Here is an 18,337-nt window from a genome sequence, read left to right on the forward strand (position 1 = left end):
ATCAAGAGAATACTTTTATCCGGCTAATGTGACTCATTCTCTTGCGAGTTCCGTCTAGAACAGTGACTCTACGATTAGATTCCTGAACCTAACGAAGGAACATGAATGGCTCCGTTGCTTACGTAGAATGAGTTTCACATTTTCACTTAGAATGATTAACCAAAGTATTCCTGTCCTTGGCAGTCGTGTTTGACCACATGTGAAACCTTTGTTCTAAAACGTGACCAGCCCTTCACCTAAATTTAAGAAATGGATTCCTGTACATGTACCTGTAGTTGCAAAAAGCAACATAGAAACGTTAAATTTCCAAATCTATATATGCTACATAGATATTATGAATGTTGCCCAAGTGTATTTAAAAAACACAGGCTCCCTCTCATAGCCTGTCTCTGGATACATTTTTGATGGTATTTGGAGATAATATATATTATGTTCACTGCATGGCAGTGTATTGATTTTAAATTATCTGCAGTAAGACCTTGGATGGTTTGCTTGTGTGTTTGATTAATTAACGTCCTATCAACAGCTATGGTCATTTAAGGACGGCCTCCCATTCATGCGATGTGTTGCGTGTATGTTGTGCGATTTGCGTGTTTTGGGAGACTGTGGTATATTCATGTTGTGTCTTCTTGTATAGTGGAATTGTTGCCCTTTTTATAGTGCTATATCACTGAAGCATGCCACCGAAAACACTAAGCAACACACCCCACCCGGTCACATAATATTGACAACGGGCGAACCAGTCGCCCCACTCCCTGTGTGCTGAGCGCTAAGCAGGAGCAGAAACTACCACTTTTATAGACTTTGGTGTGTCTCGGCCAGGGGACAGAACCCAGAGCCTTCCTCACAAGGGCGCACGCTCAACTCAAGGCCAAAAGTGAGGCGGTGCCAAGGGAGGCATTAGGAAAGATAAAGTCAGTTAGGAAGAAGAGAAAAGATAATATCCTAAATTTAGTCGCCTTTTACGATCATGCAATTGACCGATCGCCAGGTGTAATATAGCCACGCCTCGCGCTCACAAACGCACGTGTTTCTATTCAATGTCGGAGCTGGCAAACTTTGTAGCACACACAATACAAAATACATGGTTACGTGCGATTTGATTAACAGCTGGCGATCTGTCAATAGGGGTAGCAGGTACAATTCTAACGCCCTACCTGCAAGGCAGATCGAAAAAGACGGGAGGCGGTAGGGACAAAGAATTTCTTAATTAATGTTTGTACCAGTTACTAATATATATGCACTACACCATGTGATACGCACTTTGATTTAATTCAACGAACTGAACCGACAAACATCGTTTCTGAGTACAGGATGATATGACCTACATTTGCGTGTTTATGCACAAAGTAAGATACAATTACATGTACGTAAGGTTTTTTTTCTGTTGTGTAGTCATTCCAACGTCTTCAATTTGAACATTATACCCGTATAAGATTAAACATAACTTTTCTCTACTTATCATACGACATTTTAAACTGACATTGAAATCAGACGGTCAAGATAAACTCATGAGATTTTTCGTCATACGGGTGAAGATCGGGAGGTTTATAAGAAAGGAAATCATTTACCTCAATATAACCAGCGGAGACTTGAAGAGGTAATAAGGTAATATATTAATTTTTATTGCTATTTAATGGATTTTTTTTTGTCATTCGCGCAAATTTGAAAAAAAAAATGAAATTACGCTTATTCAGATTAATAATTCAATTTGCTTTTGATTTTTATGATCCACCTTGCTAAAATTTCCTGCAAAGCACAGCTAATGAAAACTCAAGGACATACAACACTAGTGATATTGAATTAGTAATACATGTATATCAAATAAATAATGCTTAGAATGTCTTAAATTAGTAATGTATAACAAAATATTAATTTATATCAAATTCGTAATATGTCAGACCAAACATGGGATAATGTAGTTTACTAGTAAGACTTTAAAACATAGAGAGCACCGGCTTTCTGGCAAGTGTGACGTCTTTAGAAACTTCTACGGCCATATTGATTTTTAATGGCGATTTTTATATTTATAACAAGTACTGTAGTATGTTACTTACATGTAGCGTGTTAGGTCAATGTGGTAAATAACAATCCTATATGAAAAATCCTACCTGTCTATTATTTATTTAGATTAATAGCAATCTCAAGTAAACTTGGCTAACCTACATGTATATCAAGGGGCGGCTATCTTGGATTTTGTATAAACCAAGAGAGCACTTTTCTTTCATACCTACACTACGGGTGTAATACTGGCTGGTCTAGGGCAATAAACTCATGTCGCCTGAGGCTGTATTGCATGGCTACCCATGCAATAAAGCCTCGTGACGTCACGGCGTCAACAAAATCTCTTTTTCCTCGGCAAAATTTTAACATTTGTTTTCGCAAATATGACTGGTTTTACTATAAAAGATGCAAACAACGGAATTTGTGTTGAAAATATCACGTAATTTTTCATGAATGGAAAATTTACTTCCAGTCGAGGATTTCTTCTAATTTATTTCAAAATGGCGGGATATTACAGTTGTAAAATTGCAATAAAACGTCGAGGTATGAAAGAAAAATACTCTTTCATAAGTGGATATGACGGATAGGGATATTCTACCCTCGGGATCACAAAATGTTGCAAAACCCTCGGCAAGCCTGGGATTTTACTACATTTTGTGACCCTCGGGTAGAATATCTCTATCCTTCATATCCACATATGAAAGAGTCTTATATTATTTGGCTGATGTAACTCAGTCTCTGGCAAGATCCGTCTAGAACAGTGACTCTAAGATTTGATTTCTGACCCTAACGAAGGAACATGAATGGCTCCGTTGCTTGCGTAGAATGTTAATCAATGGAATCATGTCCTGTGCGGATCACATTTTAACTATTTGTCCCAGTCCTTCTCTGAAATTTAAGAAATAAAGGTTTGACAACCTTTAGAATTTTTCATTTGTTAAAAAAAAACAAAGTTTGTGTGATATATGTTTAGTATTTTAGGATCCTGTTTGATTTCTTAAGTTCTGACGAAACGAGACTTGATATTGTGAACGTTGTCCAAGTATATTCAAAACACAGACTCCCTTTCATTCTCTGTCTCCCCTCTTTTTCTGCCACATTTTGCACGAACGGATACATTGCAGATAGTATTTGGAGATAATATATTATCCTTACTTCATAGCAGTGTATCGATATCAAATTATCTGCAGCAAGACTTGGAATGGATCGAAAAAGACGCGAGGCGGTAGGGACAAAGCATTTCTTAATGTTTGCACCAGTTACTAAAATATGTGCACTACACCATATGATATGCACTTTGATTTAGTTCTTAACCGACAAACATCGTTTCTGAGTAAGGGCTGATATGACCTACATTTGCGTGTTTATGCACAACGTAAGATACAATTACTTATTTTTTTTATGTTTTGTAGTCATTCCAACGTCCTCTACTTAAAACATTATACCCGTATAAGGTTAAAAATAACTTTTCTCTATCTATCACACGACATATTAAACTGACATTGAAATCAGATGAAGTCGGTCAAGATAAACTCAAGAGTTTTGTCGTCATACGGGTGAAGACCGGGAGGTTTATAAGAAAGGAAATCATTTACCTCAATATAACCAACAGAGACTTTATGTAGTTATATATCAAGTTTGTTTGATATATGTTTAGTATTTTAGGAACCTGTTTGACTTGTTAAGGCCTGACGAAACGAGACTCATAGTCCGTAAGGGTCACTTAGACTTTATCCTGGAACATATATTTAGGCATATTGTCCACAAGAGTGTGGAAAATAAATTTCTATTTATCTGCAGTAAGACTTCGGATGGATAATAATTAGACGCGACAAAACATTTCCAAACGTACTACTGCACGTGTCCTACTTTAGTGTTATTTATAGCGTGCGATACAATAACGTAAGTTTGACTGGAATATCCTTAACTAAACCATAACTATTCTCTCTTCATCATACCACATTTTGAACTGAAATTGGAGCCAGATACAAGTAAAACTTTTTTTTACGTCATACGGTTGAAAACGGGGAAGCTTATAAGAAAGGAAAAACATTTACCTCAATATAAACAACGGAAACTAAAGGGGTTATAAGGTAAATTAAATATATTAATTCTTATTGATATTTGTCGTATTTTGTGGTCAGCTGCGAACTTTTGGAATAGATTTTGGAAACATTCGTTCAAATATTTAATATCATAGATTTTTTTTAATTCTTATGACCCATTTGCGAACATTTTCTGTCTGGTATAGTGAATGAAAAGTGTTCCAGGTCATATAACACTATAGTAAATTTGAATTAGTGAATAAAATAGTAAATTAGTGATATGTGATATCTTTATCACAGCACGAGGCCACCGATGTCATTGGCAGGGGCAATTGCCCCCTCCCCGGGGGGGGGGGGGGGAGCACCCCCCCCCCCCCCATTTTCGCCGACTGAAATGCTCTAAAAAATGCCAAATTGAAATAAAAAAGAGTCATCCTGCACGTTTTTCATGCTTCATTTTAGAAACTTTTCCGCTGCGCGGCGCATTTCTTCAAATGTTCAAGCACGTAACAATTTTTTAATAATAAGCATTCAATACACATCAGACACGGCCGCGTTTGGCAAAAATAAAGTTCGTGTTGGTATAAAGATTTGACGACATTTACAATTATAATTTCTAAATGTAGGTAACTTTTAACTGCAATATGAATTAATCTGTTATCAGTGTTATTTTTTTCGCAGAATTACCTCGTTAATAACGCTTTAAAATCATCAGAATACAACGTAAAGCTCAATACAGTTATTTCCAGGGGACCCCCTAACACCACAATTCGGTGTTCAGACTTAAATTTCCGTTCACATTCATTTCCTGCTAACGATATCACTTGTTACATGCAAAACAGGGGTTAACATTCATCTATCAAGGTAATGAGGACTGATTTTTAAATTTATTCGCTTTCATGGGGTATGTCGTGCGAGGGGCAACTAGAAGATAAATCTAAAATGTGAAGATCGAAATATTACTATTGCGTTGAAACTGTTGTTATGAAGTAAACTTTTGCTAAAATGATATACCGTATTATACTTTTTTTACTGTAACGTTTCAGACTTCATTTTATAGAAATATATAAAATAATATAAACCATGAACAATAGGCTGGGGGTACGTGACGAGATATTTACCTTATCAAACAGGTCGGCAGGTGTTGATAAAATGTTATTGAACCTTTTGGTGATACAACATTAAGCGATTTTCATAGAAAATGTATTTATTTTTCAATATCATGAATGAGATTGACTGACATATATGAGACTTTGTAATGATATATTCACAGTTTGCTGTTATCGTTACAGTATAGGAATTTTAACGTTAGTTACCAGGATTGGTGCTAATAATTTACAGATTATAATTTGTTTTTATTAAAAGACAATGTGTATTTACAAATAAGATACAGATATAAAACAAGAAGATTATTAGAGATGTCCAGCTTCCGGGGAGAAATAAACACTGATAATGTTATGCATGCGACTTTCCGTTCGGTATTCGCAAACATCGGCATGTACAAGTGTAACTGTATAGCATCATCAACATATTTGTTAATTAATAAAGCACTGTAGTATTTAGATTTTGGAAAATGTTAAACAAAAATCTACAAAATATCAGGAAGAATTAAAGTTAAATCTTATAGTCACTAGTCTAAATGTGATACACATACTGATACAGCCGCCGTCTTTGTGATAACTTGGCAGATAAAACATATACAGTTGATGAGGAAGATAAGTGGGGTGTGATTAAGGGTCGTCTAAAGGGAGCATTTGAAGTATTTAAAGAAAGGTGAAATAACATTTTACATTGCAAATATACACATGATTGTCTTATTTAAAAATATAACGATTCACTAACCTTGAATAACCACATCAGCAAAAAATATTTACAACTGAATAGATCCACGTATATATGTTCAATAGGGCGTGTGTCGCCTTTTGTTTGTCCTCCTTATCATGCATCCATTCCGTCTATAACACTCTTGTGAAATCCCTGCCACCAGTAGGAATCATTCACGTTGTGTGATGGTATAAATCATTAGGAATAATATCAAAAGAGTTAAGATTTACAAAAGAAATGGGCTAATATTTCCTTACATTTTATCTCAAGGTGTATTTGATTGATATGTAATGTGTCTTGTGAATCAATTCAACTACACTATAACACTAAGTAAACTAAGATAGTGATGCATGCAGTGCCAGGTACAGCAGTCGTCTGCTCATGGCAAGTACATTTATTTATAAAAATAATAGGTTTGATTATCGTATGCTGATAAGAGTGTGCGTCGTTTGTGAATAATAGGTTGGATAATAAAAGAATACTTATCTAACTAAGAAAATATAAACAGAAAGACTAGTTTTCGAGTGTCTTTACCTTAGCTGATGGACCAAATACGGGTCTTGCTCAATGCTAAATAATATCTGTGGATTCTTTTTCAGACAAAGCTTTGGAGCGTTGATTATGGAATTAGAAATTCTACCACCCCGAGATTATCCTCACAGTAATCGTCACAAAGATTATGACGTCATCACGTTCCTGGTTGGTCCCACGTTGTGTGAGGTTTCAGCCCACAAGTCTGTCCTAGTGACCCACAGTGACGTGTTTAAGGTGATGCTGACGGGAGCTCTGGCAGAGAAAGGCGCCATCGTACTCCCCGATACACGCGAGACCGTCTTCAGGGCTTTTATCAGGTAAAAGGAAAACCAGTGGATTTTTGTAGAATTCAGTTATAACAGCAATTCACACTGGCATCAAAACCTTAATAATGTTGCCTTTTGGACCTCTTGAACGCTCAAACTGTGTCTTTTCTCCTTTAAATGAACCCCAATACACCAACCAAAGTTACATTCCTATTGTAAATCTTTTGCTAATTTCGCCATCAAAATAAATTATCCATTTGTTTTAAGATGAAATTGGCGAAATTCAACAGCCAAGAGAAAGTTGGTTTACAGAATATCAGTAACTTGTGTTGACTAGCCAAAACCCATCTCGCGGGATCCCTGTCCACTCGACAGACCCATATTCTATTAGTGTTTTATTATTTTGGCAGGTATCTTTATACAGAAGAAATCGATATTACGGAAGACAACATTGTGGATATTCTCTACGTCGGCAAGAAATACTTTGTTGACAAGTTGGTGGACAAGTGTCAAGTGTTTATTAACTCCATGGTGGCTAATGAAAATGCAGTTTCAATCTTACAAATTGCGGAAGCATTTTGCCTCGGGAATATAAGGCAGCATTGTGTTAAACACATATGTACAAATTTTCATAAAATAGCCCGATCAGCTGATTTCCTTCGACTTGATATAAAAAACGTAGTGAGGATTGTTCATCATTTAGACTTAAGGGTACCAACATATATCGCCTACAGCCTGTGGGAGTGGTGCTTAGCTGAATGTTCACGCCGAGATGTCACTCTTACTTCTCTCCTAAACCAGCTTGTTTCCGAGGTCAAGTTTATGCCTATTTCTGAAAGACTTTTTATTGAATGTTTCCGTCATCCGTGTTATGATTTAACATCCATGAAGTGTCTACACCTATAAAGATGACCGCACTGGGTAGTAGTCTATGTTTCCGCTATCCTTGTAGTATTAAACACAAATGAAGTGTCTACACCTATAAAGATGGCCGCCCTGGGTGGTAGTCAATGTTTCCGCCATCCGTGTAGTATTAAACACAAATGAAGTGTCTACACCTATAAAGATGACCGCACTGGGTAGTAGTCTATGTTTCCGTCATCCGTGTAGTATTAACCCCTAATGAAGTATCCACGCCTATAAAAATGGCCGCACTGGATGGTAGTCAATGTTTCCACTATCCGTGTAGTATTAAACACTAATGAAGTGTCTACACCTATAAAGATGGCCGCCCTGGGTGGAAGTGAATATGGGGGCCGCGGTGGCCGAGTGGTTAAGATGTCCCGACATATTACCACAAGCCCTCCACCTCTGGGATGCGGGTTCGAATCCCATGTGGGGCAGTTGCCAGGTACTGACCGCTGGTCGGTGGTTTTTCTCCGGGTACTCCGGCTTTCCTCCACCAACAAACCTGGCACTTCCTTACATGACCCTGGCTGTTAATAGGACGTAAAAATAAAACAAACCAAAAGGAAGTGAATGTTTCCACCATCCTTGTAGTGTAAAACCCCAATGAAGTGTCTACACCTATGAAGATGTCCGTCCTGAGTAGCAGTCAATGTTTCCGCCATCCGTGTAGTATTAACCCCCATGAAGTATCTACACCTACAAAGATGGCCGCACTGGGCGGTAGTCAATGTTTCCTCTATCCGTGTAGTATAAAACCCCAATGATGTGTCTACATCTACAAAGATTGTCGCCCTGAGTGGTAGTCAATGTTTCTGCCATCCGTGTAGTATTCAACTGCGATGAAGTGTAGACACGTACAAAGGTGCCCGCCTGGGTGGTAGTTAATCTTTACGCCCTCCTTGTAGTAGGCCTTTTAAACCCCAATGAAGTGTCTACACCTACAAATATGGCCGCCCTGGGAGGTAGTCAATGTTTCTGCCATTCGTGTAGTATTAAACACTAATGAAGTGTCTACACCTATAAAGATGTCCGCCCTGGGTGGAAGGGAATGTTTCAACCATCCTTGTCAATGTTTCCTCTATAAAACCCCAAGGAAGTGTCTACACCTATAAAGATGTCCGCCCTGGGTGGAAGGGAATGTTTCAACCATCCTTGTAGTTTAAAACCCCAAGGAAGTGTCTACACCTATGAAGATGACACCCTGAGAAGTAGTCAATGTTTCCGCCATAAGTGTAGTATTAACCCCCAATGAAGGTTCTACAACTACAAAGATGGCTGCCCTGAGCGGTAGTCAATGTTTCCTACATCTGTGTAGTATTAACCCCCAATGAAATGTCTACACCTATAAAGATGGCCCCCCTGGGCGGTAGTCAATTTGTTTTCTATCCATGTGGTAGTAAACCCCAATGATGTGTCTACATCTATAGAGATGTCCGTCCTGAGTAGTAGTCAATGTTTCCGGCATCCGTGTAGTATTAAACCCCAATGAAGTGTCTACACCTGCAAAGATGGCAGCCCTGGACGGTAGTCATTGTTTTCTTTATCCGTGTAGTATTAAACCCCAATGATGTGTCTACATCTACAAAGATGGCCGCTCTGGATGGTAGTCAATGTTTCCGCCATCCGTGTAGTATTCAACTCCAATGAAGTGTCTACATCTATAAAAATGGCCACCCTGCGTGGTAGTTAATGTTTCCGCCATCAGTGTAGTATTAAACTCCAATGAAGTGTCTACAAGTACAAAGATGGCCGCCCTGGGTGGTAGTAAATGTTTCCGCCATCCTTGTAGTATTTAACCCCCATGAAGTGTCTACACCTATAAAGATGACCGCCTGGGTGGAGGTTAATCTTTACGCCCTCCTTGTAGTAGGCCTTTTAAACCCCAATGAAGTGTCTACACCTACAAATATGGCCGCCCTGGGAGGTAGTCAATGTTTCTGCCATTCGTGTAGTGTTAAACACTAATGAAGTGTCTACGACTATAAAGATGTCCACCCTGGGTGGAAGGGAATGTTTCCACTATCCTTGTAGTTTAAAACCCCAATGAAGTGTCTACACCTATGAAGATGGCACCCTGAGAAGTAGTCAATGTTTCCGCCATAAGTGTAGTATTAACCCCAAATGAAAGTTGTACAACTACAAAGATGGCCACCCTGGGCGGTAGTCATTGTTTCCGCCATCCGTGTAGTATTAACCCCAATGAAGTGTCTACACCTACAAAGATGGCCACCCTGGGCGGTAGTCAATGTTTCCGCCTTCCGTGTAGTATTAACCCCAATGAAGTGTATACAACTACAAAGATGGCTGCCCTGAGCGGTAGTCATTGTTTCTGCCATCCGTGTAGTATTAAACCCCAATGATGTGTCTACATCTACAAAGATGGCCGCCCTTGGCGGTAGTCAATGTTTTCTCTATCCGTGAAGTATTAACCCCAAAGATGTGTCTACACCTATAAAGATGTCCGTCCTGAGTAGTAGTCAATGTTACCGGCATCCGTGTAGTATTAAACCCCAATGAAGTGTCTACACCTGCAAAGATGGCCGCCCTGGGTGGTACCCAATGTTTCCGCCATCCGTGTAGTATTAACCCCCAATGATGTGTCTACGTCTATAAAGATGTCCGTCCTGAGTTGTAGTCAATGTTTCCGGCATCCGTGTGGTATTATACCCAAATGAAGTGTCTACACCTGCAAAGATGGCCGTCTTGGGCGGTAGTCAATGTTTTCTCTATCCGTGTGGTATTAAACCCCAATGATGTGTCTACATTTACAAAGATGGCCGCCCTGGGCTGTAGTCAATGTTTTCTCTATCCGTGTAGTATTCAACTCCAATGAAGTGTCTACATCTATAAAGATGGCCGTCCTGTGTGGTAGTTAATGTTCCCGCCATCAGTGTAGTATTAATTTCCAATGAAGTGTCTACACGTACAAAGATGGCCGCCCTGGGTGGTAGTGAATGTTTCCGCCATCCTTGTAGTAGGCCTTTTAAGTTTCTACTCCTACAAAGATGGCCTCCCTGGGTGGAAGTCAATGTTTCTGCCATCCGTGTAGTATTAACCCCAATGAAGTGTCTACACCTACAAAGATGGCCGCCCTGGGTGGTAGTCAATGTTTCCGCCTTCCGTGTAGTATTAACCCCAAAGAAGTGTATACAACTACAAAGATGGCAACCCTGGGCGGTAGTTAATTTTTTTTCTATCCTTGTGGTATTAAACCCCAATGATGTGTCTACATCTACAAAGATGGCCGCCCTGGGCGGTAGTCAATGTTTTCTCTATCCGTGAAGTATTAAACCCCGATGATGTGTCTACACCTATAAAGATGTCCGTCCTGAGTAGTAGTCAATGTTACCGGCATCCGTGTAGTATTAAACCCCAATGAAGTGTCTACACCTGCAAAGATGGCCGCCCTGGGTGGTAATGAATGTTTCCGCCATCCTTGTAGTAGGCCTTTTAAGCTTCTACTCCTACAAAGATGGCCTCCCTGGGTGGAAGTCAATGTTTCTGCCATCCGTGTAGTATTAACCCCAATGAAGTGTCTACACCTACAAAGATGGCCACCCTGGGCGGTAGTCAATGTTTCCGCCATCCGTGTAGTATTAACCCCAATGAAGTGTATACAACTACAAAGATGGCAACCCTGGGCGGTAGTCAATTTTTTTTCTATCCTTGTGGTATTAAACCCCAATGATGTGTCTACATCTACAAAGATGGCCGCCCTGGGCGGTAGTCAATGTTTTCTCTATCCGTGAAGTATTAAACCCCGATGATGTGTCTACATCTATAAAGATGTCCGTCCTGAGTAGTAGTCAATGTTACCGGCATCCGTGTAGTATTAAACCCCAATGAAGTGTCTACACCTGCAAAGATGGCAGCCCTGGGCGGTAGTCATTGTTTTCTCTATCCGTGTAGTATTAAACCCCAATGATGTGTCTACATCTACAAAGATGGCCGCCCTAGGTGGTAGGCAATGTTTCCGCCATCCGTGTAGTATTCAACTCCAATGAAGTGTCTTCATCTATAAAGATGGCCATCCTGCGTGTTAGTTAATGTTTCCGCCATCAGTGTAGTATTAAACTCCGATGAAGTGTAGACACGTACAAAGATTGCCGCCTCGGGTGGTAGTGAATGTTTCCGCCATCCTTGTAGTATCAAACATCATTGAAGTGTCTACACCTATAAAGATGGCCGCCCTGGGTGGTAATTAAAATTCCCGCTATCCTTGTAGTATTAAACTCCAATGAGGTATCTACATCTATAAAGATGGTCGCCCTGGGATGCTGTGGTTGTTTCCGCCATCCGTGTAGTATTAAACCCCAATGATGTGTCTACGTCTATAAAGATGTCCGTCCTGAGTTGTAGTCAATGTTTCCGGCATCCGTGTAGTATTAATTTCCAATGAAGTGTCTACACGTAAAAAATGGCCGCCCTGGGTGCTAGTGAATGTTTTCTCTATCCGTATGGTATTAAACCCCAATGATGTGTCTACATTTACAAAGATGGCCGCCCTGGGCTGTAGTCAATGTTTTCTCTATCCGTGTAGTATTCAACTCCAATGAAGTTTCTATATCTATAAAGATGTCCGTCCTGAGTAGTAGTCAATGTTACCGGCATCCGTGTAGTATTAATTTCCAATGAAGTGTCTACACGTAAAAAATGGCCGCCCTGGGTGGTAGTGAATGTTTCCGCCATCCTTGTAGTAGGCCTTTTAAGTGTCTACTCCTACAAAGATGGCCGCCCTGGGTGGTAGTGAATGTTTCCGCCATCCTTGTAGTAGGCCTTTTAAGTGTCTACTCCTACAAAGATGGCCGCCCTGGGTGGAAGTCAATGTTTCTGCCATCCGTGTAGTATTAACCCCAATGAAGTGTCTACACCTACAAAGATGGCCGCCCTGGGTGGAAGTCAATGTTTCTGCCATCCGTGTAGTGTTAACCCCAATGAAGTGTCTACACCTACAAAGATAGCCGCCCTGGGTGGAAGTCAATGTTTCTGCCATCCGTGTAGTATTAACCCCAATGAAGTGTCTACACCTACAAAGATGGATGCCCTGGGTGGAAGTCAATGTTTCTGTCATTCGTGTAGTATTAACCCCAATGAAGTGTCTACATCTACAAAGATGGCCGCCCTGGGCTGTAGTCAATGTTTTCTCTATCCGTGTAGTATTCAACTCCAATGAATATTCTACATTTATAAAGATGGCCGCTCTGTGTGGTAGTTAATGTTTCCGCCATCAGTGTAGTATTAATTTCCAATGAAGTGTCTACACGTAAAAAATGGCCGCCCTGGGTGGTAGTGAATGTTTCCGCCATCCTTGTAGTAGGCCTTTTAAGTGTCTACTCCTACAAAGATGGCCGCCCTGGGTGGTAGTGAATGTTTCCGCCATCCTTGTAGTAGGCCTTTTAAGTGTCTACTCCTACAAAGATGGCCGCCCTGGGTGGAAGTCAATGTTTCTGCCATCCGTGTAGTATTAACCCCAATGAAGTGTCTACACCTACAAAGATGGCCGCCCTGGGTGGAAGTCAATGTTTCTGCCATCCGTGTAGTATTAACCCCAATGAAGTGTCTACACCTACAAAGATAGCCGCCCTGGGTGGAAGTCAATGTTTCTGCAATCCGTGTAGTATTAACCCCAATGAAGTGTCTACACCTACAAAGATGGCCGCCCTGGGTGGAAGTCAATGTTTCTGTCATTCGTGTAGTATTAACCCCAAAGAAGTGTCTACATCTACAAAGATGGCCGCCCTGGGCTGTAGTCAATGTTTTCTCTATCCGTGTAGTATTCAACTCCAATGAATATTCTACATTTATAAAGATGGCCGCTCTGTGTGGTAGTTAATGTTACCGCCATCAGTGTAGTATTAAATTCCAATGAAGTGTCTGCACGTACAAAGATGGCCGCCCTGGGTGGTAGTGAATGTTTCCGCCCTCCTTGTAGTAGGCCTTTTAAACCCCAATGAAGTGTCTACACCTACAAAGATGGCCGCCCTGCGTGGAAGTCAATGTTTCTGCCATGCGTGTAGTATTAACCCCAATGAAGTGTCTACACCTACAAAGATGGCCGCCCTGGGTGGAAGTCAATGTTTCTGCAATCCGTGTTGTATTAACCCCAATGAAGTGTCTACATCTACAAAGATGGCCGACCTGGGCTGTAGTCAATGTTTTCTCTATCTGTGTAGTATTCAACTCGAATGAAGTGTCTACATCTATAAAGATGGCCGCCTTGGGTGGTAGTTAATGTTTCCGCCGTCAGTGTAGTATTAAATTCCAATGAAGTGTCTACACGTACAAAGATGGCCGCCCTGGGTGGTAGTGAATGTTTCCGCCATCCTTGTAGTAGGCCTTTTAAACCCCAATGAAGTGTCTACACCTACAAAGATGGCCGCCTGGGTGGAAGTCAATATTTCTGCCATCCGTGTAGTATTAAACCCAATGAAGTGTCTAAAACTACAAAGATGGCCGCCCTGGGTGGAAGTCAATGTTTCTGCCATCCGTGCAGTATTAACCCCACTGAAGTGTCTACACCTACAAAGATGGCCGGCTTTGGTGGAAGTCAATTTTTATGCCATCCGTGTAGTATTAACCCCATTGAAGTTTCTACACTTACAAAGATGGCCGCCCTGGTTGGAAGTCATTGTTTCTGCCATCCGTGTAGTATTAACCCCAATGAAGTATCTACACCTACAAAGATGGCCGCCCTGGGTGGAAGTCAATGTTTCTGTCATCCGTGTAATATTAACCCCAATTAAGTGTCTACACCTACAAAGATGACCGCCCAGGGTGGAAGTCAATGTTTCTGCCATCCGTGTAGTATTAACCCCAATGAAGTGTCTACACCTACAAAGATGGCCGCCCTGGGTGGAAGTCAATGTTTCTGCCATCCGTGTAGTATTAACCCCAATGAAGTGTCTTCATCTATAAAGATGGCCGCCCTGGGTGGAAGTCAATGTTTCTGTCATCCGTGTAGTATTAACCCCAATGAAGTGTCTACACCTACAAAGATGACCGCCCAGGGTGGAAGTCAATGTTTCTGCCATCCGTGTAGTATTAACCCCAATGAAGTGTCTACAACTACAAAGATGGCCGCCCTGGGTGGAAGTCAATGTTTCTGCCATCCGTGTAGTATTAACCCCAATGAAGTGTCTACACCTATAAAGATGGCCGCCCTGGGTGGTAATTAATATTCCCGCTATCCTTGTAGTATTAAACTCCAATGAGGTATCTACATCTATAAAGATGGCCGCCCTGGGCTGCTGTGGTTGTTTCCGCCATCCGTGTAGTATTAACCCCAATGAAGTGTCTACACCTATAAAGATGGCCGCCCTGGGTGGTAGTTAATGTTCCCGCTATCCTTGTAGTATTAAACTCCGATGAGGTATCTACATCTATAAAGATGGCCGCCCTGGGCTGCTGTGGTTGTTTCCGCCATCCGTGTAGTATTAACCCCAATGAAGTGTCTACAACTACAAAGATGGCCGCCCTGGGTGGAAGTCAATGTTTCTGCCATCCGTGTAGTATTAACCCCAATGAAGTGTCTACACCTATAAAGATGGCCGCCCTGGGTGGTAATTAATATTCCCGCTATCCTTGTAGTATTAAACTCCAATGAGGTATCTACATCTATAAAGATGGCCGCCCTGGGCTGCTGTGGTTGTTTCCGCCATCCGTGTAGTATTAACCCCAATGAAGTGTCTACACCTATAAAGATGGCCGCCCTGGGTGGTAGTTAATGTTCCCGCTATCCTTGTAGTATTAAACTCCGATGAGGTATCTACATCTATAAAGATGGCCGCCCTGGGCTGCTGTGGTTGTTTCCGCCATCCGTGTAGTATTAACCCCAATGAAGTGTCTACACCTATAAAGATGGCCGCCCTGGGTGGTAGTTAATGTTCCCGCTATCCTTGTAGTATTAAACTCCAATGAGGTACATGTATCTACATCTATAAAGATGGCCGCCCTGGGCTGCTGTGGTTGTTTCCGCCATCCGTGTAGTATTAACCCCAATGAAGTGTCTACACCTATAAAGATGGCCGCCCTGGGTGGTAGTTAATGTTCCCGCTATCCTTGTAGTATTAAACTCCAATGAGGTATCTACATCTATAAAGATGGCCGCCCTGGGATGCTGTGGTTGTTTCCGCCATTCGTGTAGTATTACCCCCCAATGATGTGTCTACATCTATAAAGATGGCCGCCCTGGGTGGTACCCAATGTTTCCGCCATCCGTGTAGTATTAACCCCCAATGAAGTGTCTACACCTATAAAGAATACAATATAGGTAGCATGTGGGCGTAGTGACTCTAGGTCACTTTTCAAGAAAATCACAGGAAACTAATTGTAGACAGACAGGCAATCAGGACAATATGATTTGATGTTTATAGCTGAACTATTATATAACTACCTATATAACTGCATATTACTGAAAAGACAACTGCAACAAAGCTGCGGCACTTTCCTTCGTGTAGATTAACAAAGGAAATTGTTGTGTTTCCTAACAGCTGCTCTACAAACAATGATTATTTCAAAGACAGACAAACAAGATATGTGGTTTGTGGATGGATGTGATAGCCTATTTTAATTGCAGTAATATCGTGTACATGTGTTTTATATGCTATATTTGTATGTTGATACAACTATCATATGGCTAAACGTAAGAACTGACATGTAATTATTATTGATCAAAAATCTTTTTAAATGTTACCATTTTACACGTGTTCATCGTGACCACTTTTTGTATCGCGTCCTTGACGGCACAATGACGGATCACAAATGCATCACTTACAAAACTATGTACCGACGTAAATAAATTAATATTAACTATGATATAGTCAAACGGTATTTTTATTTCAAACATTGCCGGGTCTGGAACTGACCGTCTTCTTGACTTTTAATATGACCGCCATGACAAATAATTGAAATAATGAATTGATTTGGAACCTCGGACAAATCTTATGGGTGACATTTTGAAGACCCTATGGCCGGACAGATAAAATGTTCTAATATCTTGAGTTCTAAATGACGTGTGGGGGTGAATTTGGTATCGAAAGGTATTTCATCATGCTGAGTTTAAGAATGTAATAACTTGAAGTGTTCGGCATGCGAGATGTTGTCTGTCAATTTCTAGTGGTAGACAACTGGTATTGTACTGGAACGTACAAATATCACTGTTTCGTTGAAAGCGTCATTAACTCAATGTACTGAAAAAACATTTCGATCTTACCACATCTTTCAACGAAATCACACCATTTCAGATGTGAGATTTCTACATATATAGAGCACAGAAAATCAGTGGCGTTGGAGTGCCCAATGTTTGCTGCAGTAGGAAGGCCTAGCTTGTGAGTAGAGAGAATATCTCCTTGTCAGCATATAAATAGCAAATTTACAGCTTGACGTTCTTCAGCCACTGTAATTATATTGAGAGCTCCCACACACTGACAGTGATGACAAATGGGAAGAGACTTGATCAAACAAAAAACAGAAGTGAGTCCAGGGCAACTTCTAGTGTTCGCAGCTGATCAACCGCTCTATGATTGAGTTTGGGGTGGACTTCAAATTGGGCTTTCCTTGTTGCAATGACTAAATAAGTTTGTGACCAGAGCAAGTATAGCTAAGGCATCAATACTGAGTGACCAGAGCAAGAACAGCTAAGGCATCAAAACCGTGTGACCAGAGCAAGTACAGCTAAGGCATCAATACCGTGACCTGAGCAAGTATAGCTAAGGCTCAAACCGTGACCAGAGCAATACAGCTAAGGCATCAATACGTGTGACCAGAGCAAAGTACAGCTAAGGCATCAATACCGTGTGACCAGAGCAAGAACAGCTAAGGCATCAATACCGTGTGACCAGAGCAAGTACAGCTAAGGCATCAATACCGTGTGACCAGAGCAAGTACAGCTAAAGCATCAATACCGTGTGACCAGAGCAAGAACAGCTAAGGCATCAATACCGTGTGACCAGAGCAAGTACAGCTAAGGCATCAATACCGTGTGACAGAGCAAGTACAGCTAAGGCATCAATACCGTGTGACCAGAGCAAGTACAGCTAAAGCATCAAATACCGTTGTGACCAGAGCAAGTACAGCTAAGGCATCAATACCGTGTGACCAGAGCAAGTACAGCTAAGGCATCAATACCGTGTGACCAGAGCAAGTACAGCTAAGGCATCAATACCGTGTGACCAGAGCAAGTACAGCTAAGGCATCAATACCGTGTGACCAGAGCAAGTACAGCTAAGGCATCAATACCGTGTGACCAGAAGCAAGTACAGCTAAGGCATCAATACCGTGTGACCAGCGCAAGTACAGCTAAGGCATCAATACCGTGTGACCAGAGCAAGTACAGCTAAGGCATCAATACCGTGTGACCAGCGCAAGTACAGCTAAGGCATCAATACCGTGTGACCAGAGCAAGTACAGCTAAGGCATCAATACCGTGTGACCAGAGCAAGTACAGCTAAGGCATCAATACCGTGTGACCAGAGCAAGTACAGCTAAGGCATCAATACCGTGTGACCAGAGCAAGTACAGCTAAGGCATCAATACCGTGTGACCAGAGCAAGAACAGCTAAGGCATCAATACCGTGTGACCAGAGCAAGTACAGCTAAGGCATCAATACCGTGTGACCAGAGCAAGTACAGCTAAGGCATCAATACCGTGTGACCAGAGCAAGTATAGCTAAAGCATCAATACCGTGTGGACCAGAGCAAGTACATCTAAGGCATCAATACCGTGTGACCAGAGCAAGTACAGCTAAGGCATCAATA

The 18,337-nt window shown here is 41.2% G+C and overlaps 1 protein-coding gene across 1 annotated transcript; it reads left to right on the forward strand.

Annotated features, from left to right (window-relative positions):
• The first annotated feature begins 1,109 nt into the window (after positions 1 to 1,109).
• On the forward strand, positions 1,110 to 16,370 carry LOC138322759 (BTB/POZ domain-containing protein 6-A-like). The gene is made up of 3 exons (XM_069266847.1): positions 1,110 to 1,600; positions 6,473 to 6,724; positions 7,084 to 16,370. Exons 1-3 carry the CDS (start codon positions 1,512 to 1,514, stop codon positions 7,577 to 7,579), a joined length of 837 nt encoding a protein of 278 aa, XP_069122948.1. The 5' UTR covers positions 1,110 to 1,511; the 3' UTR covers positions 7,580 to 16,370.
• Positions 16,371 to 18,337: the final 1,967 nt, after the last annotated feature.

The sequence above is a fragment of the Argopecten irradians genome, chromosome 5 (genome assembly GCF_041381155.1).
Source record: "Argopecten irradians isolate NY chromosome 5, Ai_NY, whole genome shotgun sequence".
NCBI lineage: Eukaryota > Metazoa > Mollusca > Bivalvia > Pectinida > Pectinidae > Argopecten > Argopecten irradians.